Consider the following 21,564-nt stretch of genomic DNA (forward strand, 5'->3'; position numbering starts at 1 on the left):
CCATGGGAATCGCGTAATTGGAAGATGGTCCAAAATAATCCAACAGGCCGAAATCCGTGGAATAATTCACAAATACGTACAAAGAAAAGGGGAAGGAATTCCAATAATATTAATAAAAGAAAAATAAGATATGCGCTAGACTATATATATATATATATATATATATATATATATATATATATATATATATATATATTGAGGCTAGCGTGAGAGAACCTCAAGACTATGTTGAATTCATAAATTTTTTACAGAAGATCAGAATAATATCGATACAGTTGAGTTCAGATCTAAACAAAAGAAATCAATTTTCGTCGGCAATGTTGGGCACTCTTCATCCTCAGTTTCAGTTTGTATCCGTATTTCCGGAAATGGCATTTAAAAAAAAAAATTATTTGCTTAGATTGATGATTATAGTGATCTTGAATCCTAATTCCTGAAATAATTTTGTCAACTCCTTTCGAACCCTATCTAATGTGTTTCTGTCATAGTTTCGTGAAAGGCAGACGCCATAATCACTATACAGACCCCAAAAATTATGAGAACATTTGTTTTTTTTAGTTTCCAGTAGATACTGGCAGACTAAATCACAAACTAAAGCTCCATTTCCGGGAAGAAAAATATAAATAAAGGCTGAAGAGAGTCTGACATAGGTGACTAAATAGGTTTCCGGTTCCCATTGTTTTCATTTTAAACTGACTGCACCATAATATATATATATATATATATATATATATATATATATATATATATATATATATATATATATATATATATATATATATATGAAAAAAATTTTAAAACTATATTAATTATTAATTCATCAACAGTTCAAAAACAAAGAATATAACGAAAGAAGTTTCTTATTCTATGGAGTTTAAAAAATGAGGGTGTTTTTAGAAGAAATAACCGGCAAAATAAGAGTATAGAATTGCTATATACTTGCTAGTTAGCATAGAATTGAAAACTTATAAAATTTTAATGTTCACTGTTCACCTTATACAGCCTAATGTCACAAGTGTGTTTGAGTTATTTTATTACCACACAATCCGAATGTAGAAACTATGCATAAATAGAATTCAGCATAATGGTGCAGTGAAACCAATTATTTAATAATAAATTGTAAAAAATGAATCGTAATTAACTAACGTGCGTTTTTCAAAGGAATATGCAAATTAGTTAACATTCACGTAGTCACTCACATATCCATGGTTGAGTATATTAAAAAGTTCGTTTTTGATGTTGCTCTTAAGTTTCTTTTGTCCTTGGTCAAGGGAGGAGAGACCCTTGTTTACTAAGACAATATATATATATATATTAGTTTTACCTACTTTCAGAGTGCCCCATTTTAGGTAGCTCGTTTTCTCCTAGAACCAACCTTGTATCACATTTTGCTTTCATGGGGAAGCAAATAAATACCAAGAGAACTAGTAGGCTTTTAATATTAATGTCAGAGCGAAAAAAGAACTCAATTTCATAGGTATATAGATAAAAGTGATCTCATCAGTGTGTGCAAAAAGTCTCTACCAAACTCCTCTCTGAACACTTGATCTACAGATTTTAAATTTGATAAATAGGGCATTTAGACGTGTAGTACACTTTCAATTTGGTAAAATAGCTACTAAGGTGTCAAAATTCGAAACAAAACAGTTGATCTTGGCAAAGTAGGTGGAATAAACCATTACTCCTTCCATTACGTTTGCACAGGCGCAAAAGCAAATATTTATAGCTCAGTCACTTAATTTTTAACTTTTCATATCCATCTGTTGGTAGCTCAGACAGTAACGATGCTCAAGAGATAAATAACGACTAAGGCTAAACATTCTAGTTTCAATTCTTGTGGTTAGTACCCAAGTCATCATTTCTATATATTGGATAATAATCAATAGAACATTGACTCTATAACAATAAATAAGAAATCGGCATGAATTAAAATATAATATTTAATGACCGGGCAGCCTGATATATATATATAAGAATTGTGCATGTCAACATACTTAAAGGAATAAATGGTAAGATGGTCAACATCTTAAAATTTGGAATATAAACTTTTGACATTTATTTGTTATATGCTCTGTAATTATATAGAGCTTCATAAATTAAAGGATTGGTATAATTAAGAGGTAAAATATAATTGAAGAAACATATTTACACACACAATTATACATACATACATACATACATACATACATACATACATACATACATATGTGTTTCTCTCTTTTGTTTTAATTTTCTTATCACTTTGTTTTTCCTGGGGATGGGGCATTCTACCGGATGTACAAATATTCTCCCATGTTTAGTTACTCCAAACGAGAGATCTTTTTAAGATTCTAATCGTCCCTTTAAGTGCTATTGTTTGTATTTCTTTTGCACTTGGTTCACCGGGTATATTCGCCAGATAGTTTTTGAAATTCTTTTTCATAGGTTCGGTTGTTCCCATAATGACTGGTTTGATTGATATCTTCTTAAGATTTCAGTTTCTTTTCATGTCGTACATAATCCTTGGTATTTTGTTATTTTTTTCCTCTGTGTGCATATGCGTGTGTGTGTGTGTTTGTGTGTATATGTGTGTGTGTTTGTAAAAGTATAATTAAATATGTGTTTTGTTTTTTGCAGTTAATGCTTGTGCCCTAAAACCCTGTAAGAATGGTGCTGCATGTTTTGATGATAAAGGTACCTTCAGATGTAAATGCACAGCTGGCTTTAGAGGACGAACTTGTGTTGAACGTAAGTATAACCACATTCTTACTATAACGATAAAGACTTTATTTATTTTTTTTGTAAAAGAAATAACAAGGAATGTATTACTTAAATTAGACTGCTGTCTTCATTTTAAATGTTATTCTCACAACGTTTTAGACGATGTCACTTCCGATATAACCACGAACCTTTGGCGCAATGGATAAAAGACTAAGTTACTAATTTCTAAGGTATAATCAGGGGGGGGGAGTTCGGTTTTAAGAGTAGTACAACACAATATGAAATGCATTATGCTCGACATGACTCTAAAGGAAAGAAAAAAAAACATCTGGATCAGGCAGCAAACTGGAGTGAATAACATCATCATCACCATATGAACAATTAACAATGTATGGGCAAATCACCATCAGAGCTCTATAAACAACATCTAGATCGACAGAATGAACCGAAGGTAGTAGGAAATGCTAAGAAGAAGACCAAAATCACTAGTGATTAGGAATTGAAATAGAGGAAAATCTTACTTTACTTTATATATAAGATATACAAATAAAATTTATTGTATTTAATGAATTATTAATCATGTTTTATAGCTAACCCATGTGGACTGAAACCTTGTAAAAATGGAGCCAAATGTTTTAATGAAGGCGAGAAATTCCGATGTGTCTGTACAGATGCCTTTATGGGACCGACCTGTTCTAAACGTAAGTAGACCGACACCATTATTATTAGATCAAGTTATGTTTGGCTTAAATCAAAAATGCTTTTTATAAAAAAAGACTTGTCAGACTTCCTAGGCTGTTAACAACACAAGAATGAATATTCTTAAGATATTCCCATTCAATTTTAACAATGAAAATCGTTTTCAAACTTAATCATGACAAACACACGCTTATAGAAACGAATGAAATATTTAACATTAAGTATATCAATGACATCAAATCATTATACTTTTAACCGGATGTATTATGTGAAATTTGTATTAAACTCGTATTTTAAAATTTTTATTTTAAAATTTTCTGATTAAATATCTTTTCTCATAAAACTTTCTTTTTTTTAAATAAATTAAATTCTGTTCATAGTAAATATTTACCGATTTTAAATTACCAGTAAAACTAAAATCTATTGATCAACCCTCGTTACAAGTATATCTTTACGTTTGAGAAAATATATGCACATATAACATGTGTTTTTATGGTAATTGGGGAAAAAATACTAACTTTATAGTTAACTATATAGACATTTATAAAGAATCAGAATCGAAATTAGTAATTGTATCGAATCGGAAATTTAGTAAATAAACCGTCATTTGTATAAGAATCAGGAAAGATATTTGAATCGTACCGTGACTAATAATCATATTTCATCTAAGTAAAATGTGTGGCACAAGACCAAAAAAAAAAAAGCAATATCAGAAGTTCATTCTGTGAAATAATTAATCAGAAAATAATAAAATAAATAAATAAAAAATAAAAATATTGGATTATAATGATTTTTTCCCTTTTTCTTGTAGCCAATCCTTGTGGCCTGAAACCTTGCAAGAACGGAGCCAAATGTAAAAATGATGGAACCAAATTTATATGCACATGCACATCAGGATTCATGGGAGACATTTGTGTTACACGTGAGTCTTTTATGAACATCTTTTATTTCAATACTTGCAATTAATCACTCATCTTTAACTTAGTGTTGCTTCCTATAGTCAGTTCATCGTTAATCTAATAAATATATCTTTAAACACACATAGTCATCATACATCGTGTTGTAAGGTTGTGTTGGGTAACAGCTACTATAAAATGCAACAAAATGTCATGTGTGAATATCTCCACTGAGTCATTCGTAAACAGTTGAATATTGAATGTAGTAGCAAGTCCTGGGAACATATACCAGAAAGAAGAGTCGGAAATAAGTCATACAACATGACTGTGCAATTTCAACAGCTACGTATCTTGAAAACAAGGCTAATAAACCTGACATAGAGATATGGGATAAAGAGAAGATAAACGTAACAGCAATAGAAGTTAGTTACCAAGGTTTTATGTACGACATTAAAAGAAACTGGAATCTTAGGAAGATCTCCATTATTCCAGTAATTATAGAAGCAACCAGTCTCATAAATAAGAATTTCCAGAACCACTTGGTAAATATAACCGGTGAACCCAGTGCAAGATATATAGAAACAATTGCAGTTAAATGAACAATTAGGACCTTAAAAAGATCTTTCGATTTGAATGTGTGAGAAAGCGGGTGAATATCTGGCATCTGATTCGATGCCCGTTTTTAATGACACAATCTATTAGTATATTAGTGAAATATTCCAAGTTTAACAGCAATTAAGACAAAGACTAGAAACTGCCTGAAAACCGATGATGATAAGAGAGCAGCATTGTTAGAAACAGCTCCTGCTTGACTGAATGAATCAACAGTTTTCCCACTTATAATGCTTCTCGTGTTTCTGTGCATTTTCTTTTGTAATACAAAATAATTTAATTTTCTATTAAAAAAAGGTTGGATTTTTAAAAATTTTTATGATACGAATGTATTATATTTTTTATGTAAAACCTAAAGTCCTAAACAATAAAAATGTTGCTTTTTTACCTTCTTGTTTTTCTGTCACTTTATGATGACTATGAGTTTTTTGTATGGAAGTAGGAAGTAAATGGAGAAATACATAAAGCAGAGGCGTCTATAATGGAGGAAAGGTTGAGAATAGCTGGTCTAATGTATCGTACTGCTGTAACTTATCAATAGCTTAAAAGTCGGATGCCTTTAAGTTCATATTGAAGATTTAAACATCATAGACAGGTGGTTATGACAAACGGATTCATTGAATATTGAATATTGTTTTGATCTTAAACCGAACAACTCTCTGCAGTCGAGTGAATTCATTCAATATTTATTAGTGTTAGGACAATTAATTGGACTCGGAAACCGAACCGAAAACAATCAGAACTGTTTAGGAAATCCTATCAGAATGGGAAGAAATTGTGTCTACTTTCCGATGCCGAAAACGATTCATTTAATTATCTTTAGTTATTTGATTTTGTTTACAACCAAATCTTTCTTTGCTGGTAGTTATAGTAAAATAGTAAATATTTATTGATTTTAAATTACAATTAAAACTAAAATCTGATCACCCCCTCCCCACAAATATGTTTTTATGTTTGAGAAAATATATGCACATTTAACTAGTGCTTTTATGGTAATCGGGGAAAAATACTAACTTTATAGTAAAATATATAGACATGTATTAAGAATCAGAATCGGAATAAGTTATTGTATCGGAATCGGAAATTTAGTAAATAAGAATCAGGAAAAATGTTTGAATCGTACCGTGACTAATAATTATATTTCATCTAAGTAAAATGTCTGGAACAAGACCAAAAATAAGGCAAAATAAGAAGTTCATTATATGAAATAATTAATTAGAAATTAAAAGAAAAAAAGAAATAATGAAAATATTTGATTATAATGATTTTTTTCCTTTTTCTTGTAGCCAATCCTTGCGGCCTGAAACCTTGCAAGAATGGAGCCAAATGCAAAAATGATGGAACCAAGTTTATTTGCACATGCACACCAGGATTCATGGGAGACACTTGTGTTACACGTGAGTCTTTTATGAACATCTTTTATTTCGAAACTTGCAATTAATCACTCATCTTTAACTTAGTGTTGCTTCCTATAGTCAGTTCATCGTTAATCTAATAAATATATCTTTAAACACACATAGTCATCATACATCGTGTTGTAAGGTTGTGTTGGGCAACGGCTACTATAAAATGCAACAAAATGTCATGTGTGAATATCTCCACTGAGTCATTCGTAAACAGTTGAATATTGAATGTAACAGCAAGTCCGGTGAACATATACCAGAAAGAAGAGTCGGAAATAAGCCATACAACGTGACTGTGCAATTTCTACAGCTACGTATCTTGAAAACAAGGCTAATAAACCTGACATAGAGATATGGGATAAAGAGAAGATAAACGTAACTGCAATAGAAGTTAGTGCCCTCAACGATGCTTTGGTAAACACAACTGAGAAGAAAAAGATAACGAAATACCAAGGTCTGATGTACGACCTAAAAAGAAACTGGAATTTTAGGAAGATCTCCATTATTCCAGTAATTATAGAAGCAACCAGTCCCATGAAAAAGAATATAACCGGCGAAATAAGTGCAAGACATATAAAAACAATTGCACTTAAATGGACGGTTAGAATCTTAAAAAAGATCTCTCGGTTTTAATGTGTGTGATGGCGCGTGAATGTCTGGCATCTGGTGGATGCCCTATCCACAGCTCGAACAAAATGATACGAAAGTTGAAAAAAATGTTGACAAATCCCTGTCACTTATATAATCATATACAAATTTTACATACTTGCACACAAATAACAAATCATATTTAGTGAGTAATTTAGATTTGTCCCTTCAGTTTGATCTTTGCAAACTTATCACACTAATATTTAGACAGTAAAAGGAGTAACTGCTACCATGTATAAATAAGATACATTTTCCGTCTTTGTACGTATGCAAACACGAAATCGTCAGGATTGATTTGTAATCACAAGTTTTTCTCTCAACCAATTCTTGCAGGTTGCAATAAACACTGTTATAATGTTATTATTAATATAATGTTATTATCAATATAATGTTATTATTAATTCAATGTTATTATTAATATAATGTTATTATTAATATAATGTTATTATTAATACAATGTTATTATCAATATAATGTTATTATTAATACAATGTTATTATTATTATAATGTTATTATTAATATAATGTTATTATTAATACAATGTTATTATCAATATAATGTTATTATTAATACAATGTTATTATTAATATAATGTTATTATTAATATAATGATGTACCTGCTTTCTCATTCCCACATAAATATGCCTAATATAATTGCCTTTAAATACTCATTTAAAATTAACTATTCGTATTATTTGGACTCTTTGGATTACTGTTCTAATCTTTAGTGTTATTTTCATAACGATTTGGCCGATATAACCTTTTTCAGATGCATCTTGTCAAACCAGGACATACTTCTATTGAACTCAGAAATTTTCACAGAATTTTGAACAGAACCTTTTATTTATTTCACAGGAGTATCATACTCCCATTCTATTAGCCATGGTTGGATAGAAGTCTGATATTACATTGGCCCTTGTGAAAATGACACTCAAGATAAGAACATTAGTTCAAAGAACCCAAATCATATCAATAACTAATCATCATCACAAAAAAAATCAGAAACGTAATAAAATTAACTAGTTATCTATACAAATAACAATTTGTATATTATTGTCCCTCTTTGTGCATATTCAAACGACAAATCGCTGCGTCATGTTTGTAATTGCATTGTTTTACCTTCAGCCAATCCTTGTGGCCTGAAACCTTGCAAGAATGGAGCCAAATGCAAAAATGATGGAACCAAGTTTATTTGCACATGCACACCTGGATTCATGGGAGACACTTGCGTTACACGTGAGTATGGTATTAACATATCCTTTTTTGGACTCTTTGCTTCATCACTCATTTTTAACTTAAATAGTGTTGTCTGCTGTCCTTTTTCAATCATTTATTTCACATATTCCCATGACTCTATCGATATTACATATATATAATATAAAATTTTCCTTTATTTAATTTACTTTGTATATCTTTACTTTCATTAAAATTCAATGTTTGTTTTATTATCCTTCAGCATTTTTCTCTTTGCTTCATAATTATAACGTGAAAGTAGAAGTTAATACCCCCACAGTAATAAGTCCCCATCTTCGACTCCGAATACCAGTAAAGGTAGAAATCGAATTAAGATTACTTTTTATTACACAATCTTTGAGCTTAGTTAATTAATCACTAAACTAATCAGCTATTATGTTGTCAAATAAAAAAGATATCACAAAATTTCTATTCCAGATTAATAATGATACACAAATATCCACTATCTTCTCAGGATATACACAAGAACCTTAAAATTCTTTGTTTTAGCAATACCTTATTAAACATTACACACTATTTTTTACTGTCGATTGCTAAACATAAGTGCTTAGTTTTACTTATTACTTAATGAAAAAGGAAACGTGGCATATTTATCAGAATAGCAACTCGTTTGCTTGTGCGTGAACATTTCTCTTGCACAAAAAAATTCTCATCAACCAGCATGGCATCATAATAGAAAACTATATTTATTTTCTAATTAAATTTTACTTTAATTAAGATATCAATAAATAATCAGAGCAGTTTTAGCACATCTGCCCATTTTAACGTTGGTCGTCTTTAGAATAATACTTAGAAAAATACTTCATTTATAAATATTCTTATTCCTATCAAATATTCGTAACACCCTCCTCCTGACTTGAGAAACAAAACTAGAATCAGATGATCAGACCTTTATGTGCTTCAGGCTAAACATGCAAAATAATATGAGTTACTTGTATTTTCTCTACCGCTCTGCCTCAACCCAGGACTGTACCCTAATAAACAAAGTCTCTGACGGCATAGATATAGCACTCTCCCTCGATACTAGCACACAAATATATGTATTTGGTGACTTCAATGTCCACCATAGTAACTGGCTTGGATTCTCTAATTACTCAGACGTAGCTGGTAACACAAAACATAGCTTCTCTATATCTCATTCCCTATTTCAGACGGTTACATTTCTGACACGTTTCCCAGACCAGCAAGATCTATTTCTGACCACAGTTCCTGATGATTGTATAACAAATACCCACAGCCCACTCGGGAATGCTGATCATGCTGTGATAATGGTAGAAATCAGCCTAAATTCTCGCCCTAAAAACTGAAGACCCACTACTCAAAACAATGAGGTATTACAGAAAAAGGCTGACTGGGAAGCCATCAGGGAACTCATCAGAGATGCCCCATGACGAAATATGTTTTCTCTTCCAGCGGAACAGTGCGCAAATGAGACCATTGAATGGTTCAAAACTGCAATTGAAGCCCATGTTCCTACACGGAAATTCTATAGCAAGCCCCACTCTCCCCAATGGTTTACTTCTGCTTATGCAGCTACCATTGCTCCAACAGGCAAAAGTCCAGTTCCAACAGACAGAAATATATAGAAGCTAGAAATAATTGTGACAGCTAAGACAGATTACACTGAAACCACCAGAAAACGCATTGAAGCACAGAAATTAGGAACCCATGATTTTTGGAAAATCTACAACAGTGTAGTAAATAATGGGCAGTCAAAGATTCTCCCACAAACAATCATGAGGTTGGTTGCAAGCGAGAAGACAAACCTACTTGTCAGTCGGTTTGCCTCAAACTCCACACTGGACCCGCTACACCACTTCCTCCCCAACTTTCCTTTGCGGACAGACGCCACACTATATGATTTGAAAATCACCCCTTCTCAGTTATATGGCATCATAAAAACCCTAGACACCTCAAAATCATGTGGACCCGATCTTATCCCGGCTGTGCTATTAAAAAACTGCTCCGTTGAGGTTGCTCCAGTTCTCTCCAAACTTTACAACAAATGCTTTCCTGACTGCTGGAAAAATGCTTCTGTGGTACAAGTCTTCAAGAATTCTGGTGAAAGAACTGCCCATTAAATTATCGCCCCATTAGCCTTCTCCCTCTTTTCGCCAAAATATTTGAGTCCTTAATTAATCAAACCCTAGTCCAACACCTAACAACTGCTAAACTCCTGATTAACAAACCAAATGGATTTAGGCAAGCCCGTTCTACAGCAGATATCTTAACTGTAATCTCTGAACGTATATATACGTTCACTGGACAAAACAGGGGAGGGTAGAGCGGTAGCCCTCGATATATCTAAGGATTTTGACAGGGTATAGCAAGATGGTCTTCTAAGGAAAATTAGATCATATGATATCACTGGAACAATACATAATGTAATTAAATCCTTCTTAAGTAAGAGAAAAATCCTCGACGGTCATACATGTAAACAATATGATATAAATGCGGGAGTACCTCAGGGGTCTATCCTTGGACCTCTATTATTCCTGATAGTCATAAATGACCTCACAGATAAAATTGTTTTGGAGATATATTTGCTGATGAAACCACTCTCTATAACAGGCACAAGGGGGAAACGAATGAACACATATCCAAGGAAATGGCAAAAACACTAGAGGATGACCTCCAATCTGTAGTTGAATGAGGACAAAAATGGATGGTCATATTCAATGCTGCTAAGACTAAGCTTGTTTCCTTCAATAATTACAAGAAACCTTCTCTACCACCAATAGCAATGGCCAAGAACACATTACCTGAAAGTACTTCCTTTAAACTCCTCGGCCTAATGTTTACAGGGAACATGAACTGGAATAGATACATTGAAGGCATTGCCAAAGTTGCTGCGAAGAAGGTGGGCTCTTTCTACCGTGCTAGAAACACACACACACACACACACACACACACACACACACACACACACACACATACACATATACATATATATATATATATATATATATATATATATATATATATATATATATGTATATCAGACAACCTGCTAGGCTGGAAGGTTCTAGTCTACTTATAATATAACCAAAATTTTGTATACCTATCCGTATTTTTAGTATTTCCAATGGAGATAATTATATTTTGTGGAAAACAGATACCATTTTGAAATTTTCATTTGTAGAAAATATAAAAAATTTAAACAATTTAGGCATAAAACCATTCAAAATACGGGGAAAATGTTTGTCGTTTTTCACCCTTCGTCACAATAACTAAAATCTGTTTTTCCCACTCGTAATCATAACAACACATTTTCTGCAGGGGCCGTACTGCTTTAGTCAAATAGTCAAGAGGCCAGGAAAACAATGGTGTTTTTATTTAGACTGGGCATTTTTAATGAATGAATGAATGAACAATGTGTAGTTTTTTAAATAAATATTTTAATTCTAACTTATTTATACTAATAACATATGGGGATCTGGGTTCGCACCTGACATTTATAAAAAGGAAATACGTTTTATTCATATCAATAATTCACACTCGACAATTATAAAAAGAAAAGACATTTTACTTTTAATTAATATCTGTCTATATATTCATGCTTAACTTTTCTTTATTTGCATAATCCTCAGATGGTCTTTGCAGAATTTCTGGATGCACAATACTTCAAGATTGTTCAGTAACTTTCTAATATTTTCAATGTTAGCAACACAAGCTCTATATCATTGCAGATATAATCTGTACTGTGCCTTGGGGGTTTATCACGACGTCTTTTACAAGGAAATTAATCCTTGATTGCTTTTCTGTATACATACGTCCAGATTCTGTTCTGATGACGTTGTCATAATCTAATTTATCCTTCTTCTCTTGATAACCTTAATAACATTTCGAAACCCTAAAATGTCTTTAATTTGCATTTTCTTACAGCGATCCACACAAATTTATGCCGGGATTTAATACACATAACTGTTACAATTCATATATCAATATATCTATTTCTCCTTTTCGTACATACACAAAGAACATTTTGTCAGGAGAGGTTTGTAGTTCCCTATTTTTCTTTAGTCAATCTCAATATATGTAACAACTACACGCCATTTATTAATCTAACTATTTACCGTATTTGTATGCATGCAAACATCAAATTTTCATGCCATGTTTATAATTGCAATACTTTTTACCAGTCAATCTTTGCGGACTCAAATCTTACAAAATTGAAACTAAATGCAAAAACGATGAAGAAATTGTAACAAAACATGGTACTTGTACAGTTTAGTCAAGACGTTAAAAGATTAAAATATCGAAAAAAAGTTTAAATTGTATGTATCCGTTATGGAACGAAGTTCTCTGAAAAAAATTTCACTTAATTTCATCAAGTACCCAAAATATAAACATTATCATCTATATAATGATAAACAAATTTTACATACAAAATGACAAATCATATTTAGTGAGTAATTAAGATTTGTCCCTTCAGTTTGATCTTTGCAAACTTATGACACTAAAATTTAGACTGTAAAAAGAATGACTGCAGATACATTTTCCGTCTTTGTACGTATGCAAACAAGAAATCGTCAGGATTGATTTGTAATCACAATTTTTTCTCTCAACAAATTCTTGCAGGTTGCAAAAACACATAATATAATTGCCTTTAAATACTCATTTAAAATACACTAGATATCAATACAGGCAACAATTCGTATATTATTTTCCTCTTTGGGCATATGCAAACGACAAACCGCCACGCCATGTTTGTAATTGTACTGTTTTTCCTTCAGCCAATCCTTGTGGCCTGAAGCCTTGCAAGAATGGAGCCAAATGTAAAAATGATGGAACCAAGTTTATTTGCACATGCACACCTGGATTCATGGGAGACACCTGCGTTACACGTGAGTCTAATATAAACATCTCCTTTTTGTTTGGATAATTTTCCTTCATCACTCGTATTGTACTCCTATTTTATTTCATACAGTCATTTCTCAGTTTATCGTGAACCTATCTTTATCTTTATCTTTATCTTTATCTGCATTTACCATTATCTATCTAATTAGACATAATCCTTGTGATCGATATAATAATATACAAATTTTGGATACATCTGAAAAAAAAAAATCATCCCCCTTTGTGGGTAATTGAAAATTTTCCATTCAGTCAATCCTTGCAGACTTTCACAATAAAATTTATATATTAATAGGCGTAACCTCTACAATCTATACAACACTATACATATTTCCCATCTTTGTATTTACGCTAATTCCAATGCCGCAATTGGTTTAAAATTGCAATTTTTTTCTACTGTCAATCCTTGCAGACTGTTAAAATCTATTTATAGATATGCAGAACTGCAGTAGTAGTAGTAGTAGTAGTAGTAGTAGTAAAATGACAAATACTAACAGCAGCAGCAACCGCCGCCATAATCTGCATTTGAAATATCCCATCTTCTTATCGTGATGCTGCATTTGAAATATCCCATCTTCTTATTGTGATGCTGTTTGGAAAAAACACTTAATTTAGTTTCTGATTTACTCAATCAGAAACAATCTATAATGCGACAGAGCATAAATCCCCAAAGTTTATACAAAGAAATGTATTGCATTTTTTTCTTCTTTAGTCACAAGAAGGCGAGATCTCTAACTCGTCCATATCGGTCAGATCAATGAGAAAACTTCTGCCTTGACTCCCAAATATCTCAACATTAGCCATGGCTAATAGTGTCAACAAGAAGGCTTCAGTATCCAACATGGCGACCTGCTTCGTGTGAACTTCTACCATTGGACATACAAGCTACATATGAACTCAGCCTGTCTTTATATATGTAGGGACTTTCTCCTTAAATCATTTTCCTGCTATGAAATCTTCTCTGTTCACTACACCCAGGACATTTGCCGTTTTTAACTCAGTATCAAAATCAACAGTCTAGATCATTTCTGAAATCGACTTTTCATTGTGGCTTGCAGTATACTGCCGATCCTGTACAGTTCTAAGAGGTTCCCCTTCCACCTATTGAGAAGAGGTTAGTTACTTGCTAATCGCCCGATGCGCCCCTAACGGGGAAGGCCAACAGACCTGAACAGGATTTTTTGTGTGGGTCAGAGTGCTCATTCTCGGGGACGCTGGCTTTTCAATCACACTTTCCGACCCTTGTGTCACATTTCTTACTGTGGGAGAGGAATAAATTTTCGATATTTGTCGTCTGAAGGGTCGAGCTTCAAAACGATACTGATCTCGTGAAAATCCGTTGCCTCTGTCGAAAGTTTTAGGCAGACATACATACGTAGGTACATACATCTATATATATATAAAAGCGAAAATGTATGTATATATGTATGTATGTATGTGTGTATGTTTGGATGTCTGCTAAGAACTTTCGACAGACGCGATGAAAATTCACAAACTTGGTATCACATCGAAGCTCCATCCTTTGCCCAAAAAATATCGAAAAATTGGCCAAAAACTTTAACTCTTTCACCCCGAAATCGACAATTATCAACAGGGGGGGTCAACAAAAACAGTCCTCTCGTGACAATGACCGATTCTACGCATGCATCAGATGACGTCGTGACCTGATTTACTTAAAATAGTTAAAAAACCGAACAAATTTCATGTACGTCGCGTTAGGTTGGTTGGTTAAGGCCTTGGTTCATTATTTAAACGCTTTGGGTTTGAATCGTGGTGTGAGATGTCTTTTTTATTTTTTTCGATTTTTTAAATTTAAATATTGAACCAGTGTTATTTAAGCCATTTTTCACGTAACGTTCGTTTTTCTGTTTTTTTTTACTTCGCTTATCCACCCCCTACCACACACCCAAAAACACCCGGGTACCCACCGGGTTTTTTTAATTTTAATATCGAAACAGGCTTATTTAAGCCATTTTTCACGTGTTCGTTTTTTTCTGTTTTCATCGTTTGTTTGCCTTACGTTAGTTTTTTTTTTTTTTTTTTATTGTTTGATCGCCGTGTAGTGGAGAAAACAGAAACTGGTTTCTGCAACTTGACGTTGTCGCACCTACTAATTTCGGTTTATAAACGTCAACTTAACACACTTATGAATTGATCTGTTCCCGTGGTCGATATGGTTAAGTCACAGGGTTTTTTTTCCATTTCCTTTCCACCTCCGTGTCAAACGTTCGGGGTTCAAGCCTACCTTTATACTAAAATTATTTTTTTTCTTTTACACCTCCAAACAACCGGCCAACGTTTTTTTTTTAACAGGGTTGTTTTAATATACCCCCCACCACCAACACACACCTTCAAACACCCGGGAAACGCCGGGTACCCCCGCTAGTACATACATAAATTTAAACAGACAGGTGAGATTTATATAATAAAGTAGCCTCTTTTAACCCCTCTCTCCACATCTGCGGGTTCGAGCCTGCCTGCCTACAACCACTTTTTTTTTCTCAACACACACCTCCAAACACCCGGGCATCTCTATGAACCTTCTATAGTCCAGCACATCCACTAATGACCGGGTCCAAGCTGTGGTGCTCTGAACACCTACCAGGCCAGACCCTGGAAGTTCCAGAGCCTTTATTGCCATTCACGCCCATATCTGCATCAGTCCTCATTGAATGTCCGTTTAACGGTTCAGGCTACAGCCAGCCTCTTTGCTATTGAGATACACACTGATTGCAAAGTGTGTATTCCATTGCATATCAAGAATGCCTGTGCTTGAAGATTTTTACAGTGAGGAAAGACTTTGCACTGACACAATTCCACTCTCTAAACAACTGCCAGATTGAACCAAAAAGAAGAGCAAGTCAACATCATTGGAAGCAGCAGTCGCCACAGGGTTTATATCAGGATTTTCCTTCTTCTAGAGAGGTTGCCTTCACCACAGCTTACAGGAGCCCTCTCCACCCACCATGCTATTTGATCCATGACGGACTTTGGTTTCTGGGCACTAGAGCATACTCCACACGCCGGTGAGTCATGTATGCCCTTTGGAGGTTTCTGTCAGGGTTACCTCACCCTTAGCCTTTGGTTAAAAGAACCTTAGCCTACAAGGCAGTGGAGGTCCAGTTATATGGCGCAGGACACTCGCCATTTATCAAAGCCCCGTCTGCGTGGCAGTGGTCACGACGTGCACGTGGGGTTGATTTGTCTGGGAGAAGCACAGTATGATGTTAAGACATCTGTGTGCTTTTAACACACATCCACACTAAACCTGGACCACATATATACATACATACATACATTTAAACAGACAGGTGAGATGTATATGTTAGAATATTTATTTTTTCAGAACTACTACACTCCATTTTGCACCTTTTGACATCTGAGAAATGTTTGCGAACCTTATTGTGCAACTCATGTTTGTAATTGCATTGTTTTTACTTCAGCGAATCCTTGCGGCCTGAAACCTTGCAAGAATGGAGCTAAATGCAAAAATGATGGAACCAAGTTTATTTGCACATGTACACCTGGATTCATGGGAGACACCTGCATTACACGTGAGTATGGTATTAACACTTTTTGTGTGGGGGGACACTTTTTATTCATCACTAAGTTTAAACTTAATTACTTTTGCTTCATACTCTCGTTTACACATTGATTTTTGATATTCTATCAAACTATTTAATTTTAAACCTCATCTCTCTCTCTTTCTATCTCTGTCTCTGTCTGTCTGTCTGTCTGTCTCTCTCTCTCTCTTTATATATATATATATATATATATATATATATATAAATTTTAGTGTCTGTCTGCATATAGGCGCCCATACATGTGTGTGTGTGCGTGTATGTGTGTGTGTGTGTGTGTGTGCATATGCGCACATGTCTGTCATTAAGAACGAAAGGTTAAAGAATCTATGAATAAACTAAAAGTGTATTTATATGTACAATTTTCTGGTGAAGACAAAAGCGGAGATTCTGAATTGCTACATGCCATCTTACGCAAATTACGAGAACAGAACTCCCCTTAAATCTTGAAATATCACCTATTGTAACGAAAATTTAAATCATATGCATAAAATTTCCTGAATCATTTGATTTCTTTGCATATTGATATAAAGATCACCTGATATAAACTCCTGAGATTTTTTTTTCTTGTGCAGATATTTGAAGTCAAAAGTATCTAGTCACCGCCATCTTTTGAAAAATTAAAACAAGCTATTCATTCTGAAAGTGCTGTTATTCCACCCGAAATGATCCCTCCAATTATTGAAAACTTTTGTAAACGTCTACAATCGTGTGTTAGCAGTGATGGGAAACATTTAGCCGATTTAATATTTAAGTTAAGATAAAAACAAAATTTAATAGGTCCTCTGATCTTCACTCCTGATCTGAAATGGAACACATACATCAAATCTGTTGCCAAGATCGCTGGAAAGATGGTTGGATCACTCCTGAGATACTTACTGCTCCAGTAAGTATCTCACTGCCAATGCGATCCTCTATCTATACAAGAGCCAGGTTCACCCTAGAATAAAGTACTATTAGCACATCTGGGCAGGAGTTGCTAAGCACACCCTATCCTACCTTGATAGAGTTCAAAACCGGCTCCGAAACCTAGTAGGCGATGCCCTTTTATTTTCTCTTCCCTGCAACCTCTTTCCCACAGAAAACCTGTGTCTGCTCTATCGCTATTTTCATGGCAAGCACTCGTCTGAAGTCCAATCTATGTCCCCCTTGCCAAACTTTCATAAAAACACTTGACTAGCTACAATCACTATATATGATGCTCCCCTATGCCTAGATGTAAATGCAGATTCCATGAGCAAAGCTTTTTTCCCAGAACTGCCCGCCTTTGGAACACTCTTCTGTTGGCATGCTTCCCGGCTAAATACAACATGGTAACCTTAAAATCTAATATAAACAAATTCCTGTTAAGTCGTCCTCATAAATAATCAAATTATACTCAATTCACATCATTAAGGATTACTTCACTACCACATTATATTTATTAACCCTTATCCTCGAGTGGCCTTCAGGCCTTGATAAGTGGTGACCCCTAAGTAAAAAAAAATAGAAAATGAAATAGGCTTCTACGTACATCTTTAAAAAATAAAAAAAAAATTTCTTTATTTAATTGTTATTTAATGTTTGTTTTTTTACCTACAAGTGCGGCAGATCATTTTGGGACACATTGTATTATCTAATTCTAATGAAATTTAAACATACATGCAATATACATTTCAGAAATTTTTTCAAATTTTCAGTTTCCTTTAACGAGTTAAATAAACAATAAAAAATATGAACAATTGCAACAATATTTATGTCATGGTTATTAGCATAATGATTTTTTTTCTTTTTTATCTTAGCTAATCCTTGCGGATTGAAACCTTGCAAGAATGGAGCCAAATGCAAAAATGATGGAACCAAGTTTATTTGCACATGCACACCTGGATTCATGGGAGACACCTGTGTTACACGTGAGTCAGTTGTTAATATGTATATTCGATCATTGTTGGCCATTATCTCATGCCTTTAAAAAATTAACTGATGTGATGATACGATGCGTGGTAAATCCATCCACTCAAAATAAATAATGCTAAGTAGCCGACTATAGTCAAGGGCAACCAAAAGGCTTCTTTTTCATTAGCTGCTACACGAGGATACCCAGGATTACTCTACTTGCCCCTGATACCCCTTTATTAATTCTGAGTGTTTTGCAAGAGGGAGGGATCAAGTACCGGTTTTTAAGACTTTAGCATGACTCTACTGAGGATTGAAACCGGTCTCTCAGTCATAAGTGAACACACTTACCATTATATCAACTTGACCAGTCAAAATAGTAGCTTTTAAATTAATTCATTAGCATACATTTTTATAGTGAGTTCATGCAGATTTGAATTAATATTCACAAGAACTCGTCTTACTGCAATAACTGAAAATAATTTTCCAATCTTCATCCGTGTGCCTAGCATTAGTAGGGATTTCCATGAACAGTTTTTTTTCCCCAAGAACTTTTCATCTATGAAGCACATTACCATGGTATTGCTTCCCTGCAGACTAACACATACCCATCTTCAAATTTAATGTCAAGAAATACTTATTATAAAATGCCATCATATGTAATCAAACCTTGTTCGTTCCATTCATCATTTTCAATCATCTCATAATATTCTTCATCATTCAACTGACTGTCCATCTATCTCATTAATCCTCAAGTATGTTTTGGCTTCAATAATGAAGACTTGTTTGCGAAAAGCTTATACAGTCGGGCAGTTTCTGAATAAATTTATTGAATCCAACTTCATTCATAAGATTTTGGTTGAGTTGCACAATAAGGTTCGCAAACATTTCTCAGATGTCAAAAGGTGCAAAATGTGGACATTCTAACCGTTCAGGCACAAAACCAATCAAAATAGAATATTTAGACGCACTGAAAAGAAGACTTTCTGATAGAATAACCGTTGGTTTGAAAGAGGATGAGCAGTTTTTGTGCAATAAGTGCAAGACACTTGATTCGGATGGGAACTTAGATAAGGAAAATGTATTCTACACTTTGCGGACGATGGGAAACGGGTATTACCTAAATGTAATTATGATTAACGCCATTATAATCTGAACAAAGTCTGATCCTGGTCTTTAAGCTGATTATTTAGAACTGAACGCGTCAAAATGCAATCTTCTTTTTTTCGACTCACCATCTACTGCTCCCTCACCCCTCCTTGAATATCAGTTTCTCACTTCAACCACTCAATATTGATGTGAGGAACGTTAGTACCGTTTTGGACAACTCCTTCAAACTAATACATCATTGTTTCAAGCTGGCGAAAAGTCAGGTGATTTTATATACTAGAGAACGACTGACATCTATTTAAGATTGCATTTTCGTAGAACATTAGATTCATCAAAATATAGAATAGGAGACAAAGTCTCATACTAACATTTAAAAATAATATTAGAACATGTCCATGAGTATGGACGAAGACAAAATGGTTGCGAAATCTTGTTTGAAAATACAATAATTCATGTAAATAAAATAATGCATGTGTGTATAGCGTACACAGATGTTGAAGTCACGGTTTGGCAGCAGCCATTTTGGATTCCGTATCTCCTTGTCAAATTTTAATCCAGGGCCAAATACCAGGGGAATCTATTGCATAGAGAACTTTGGGGGTTGTTGTTGGTATTGTGTCCTGACCAAAGAAAGAGGAAGTGACCCTTTATTAACTTCTATCACATGTTCAACTCGCCTGAGATATACTTCTTGATCGGCCAAGCCAGAAGGGGGATATTTAGTTCTCTCCCAATGCAAGAACTGTGACACCAGGATGGGAAAACGGGAATGGAGAAGTCAGCATCCTCGAGGAGGAGCACCCTGACCTGCAGTCTCCTCGGCATTCCCCAGTAAGGGCGCCTCAGGCGATTAGTAATAAACTGATCCCTTCTCAAAGATAGAAAGCAAAGCCTCGGGACAAGATCAAGGTGTAGTATCTGTTCTTCAGATGCTGCACTTCTGTTTCTTGTTCTCTTTCGGTGGAGGAGAGGTCCTTCACGACTGAGACAATTTTTATTTTTGTACCTTTTCTCCACGTTAAAAAACGACCCTGGTGTCTAACTCTGTCCCGTGGGGAGGCATAGTAAATAGGTACAATAAACAGGAACCAGGTCATTACAGGAATGGTTTAAGCTCTGTTGATTGTGGGGGTTCGAGGATAAAAATCCCTGCATCAGTCAGCACTGTGCTTATAAACCACACTCGGATTATGGGTTTAGTTTTTCGTAATTGCGATTGTTACAGCTTCTGTATCTGATTCGGCAGACACTTTCTGTACTTTATTGATAAATCTGGTTGGTTATATCTAACGTCATATCCGGTTTTATATCTTAAATTTCCATTTCTTACAATAAAGAATGATTAATCTTTTGGCCCTTTTATGAGCTTTGTCTGAAATGTTTTTCAACATAAACGCCAAGATATATACTAGTAAACATAGCCACATCATAACACGTGTTATGTTCATGATGTATTTAAAAAGAAAATACTCAAATAGGAAATATATTTGCTTAATTATTTACCTCACTTATTGGGTGGAAACTGTGCAAAAAAACACACACCAATCATGGAAGGACATTCAAATGAATGTGTAAAGATGATTCTATGGCAGTTTAGAAATGGAAGTTGTATCCATTTAACGCACTTTAAACATTTTAGATACTTTAAATGAATTGGAACTTGGGGAATATTTCAAAATTGATGCCTATTCCTGTAGTTAAAATTTCACAAAAACCAAAGCTGCCTGAATTTTCTAGGAAGGGCCTTTTTAGCCTCTTTACATACAACTAAATTAAACTAAATATAGCCCACGTTATGAACCTTTACACCAAGAAGCTATGTTCCCAAATTCATAATGATAGATTATTTTAGGAGTGAATCCTGTACATACAAATATGCTTCCTTCAATTTTGACAGACTATGGGCATCCGCTGTAAGAATGCCTGCA

At 34.1% G+C, this 21,564-nt stretch overlaps 1 protein-coding gene across 8 annotated transcripts in view; it reads left to right on the top strand.

Annotated features, from left to right (window-relative positions):
- LOC145303489 (uncharacterized) overlaps positions 1-21,564 on the top strand; it is a 731,279-nt gene that overhangs the window by 356,998 nt on the left and 352,717 nt on the right. For 6 of the 8 annotated variants that reach the window (XM_080144908.1, XM_080144909.1, XM_080144911.1 and 3 more), the window contains 7 exons: positions 2,617-2,727; positions 3,291-3,401; positions 6,194-6,304; positions 8,085-8,195; positions 12,950-13,060; positions 16,514-16,624; positions 18,433-18,543. In XM_080144908.1, coding sequence (XP_080001034.1) covers positions 2,617-2,727; positions 3,291-3,401; positions 6,194-6,304; positions 8,085-8,195; positions 12,950-13,060; positions 16,514-16,624; positions 18,433-18,543 — 777 coding nt within the window. The remainder of the gene's footprint in view (positions 1-2,616; positions 2,728-3,290; positions 3,402-6,193; positions 6,305-8,084; positions 8,196-12,949; positions 13,061-16,513; positions 16,625-18,432; positions 18,544-21,564) is intronic. The other 2 variants (XM_080144912.1, XM_080144915.1) reach the window with 2 other exon arrangements.

The sequence above is a fragment of the Euprymna scolopes genome, chromosome 19 (genome assembly GCF_053919585.1).
Source record: "Euprymna scolopes isolate OS-2025 chromosome 19, ASM5391958v1, whole genome shotgun sequence".
Taxonomy (NCBI): Eukaryota; Metazoa; Mollusca; class Cephalopoda; order Sepiida; family Sepiolidae; genus Euprymna; species Euprymna scolopes.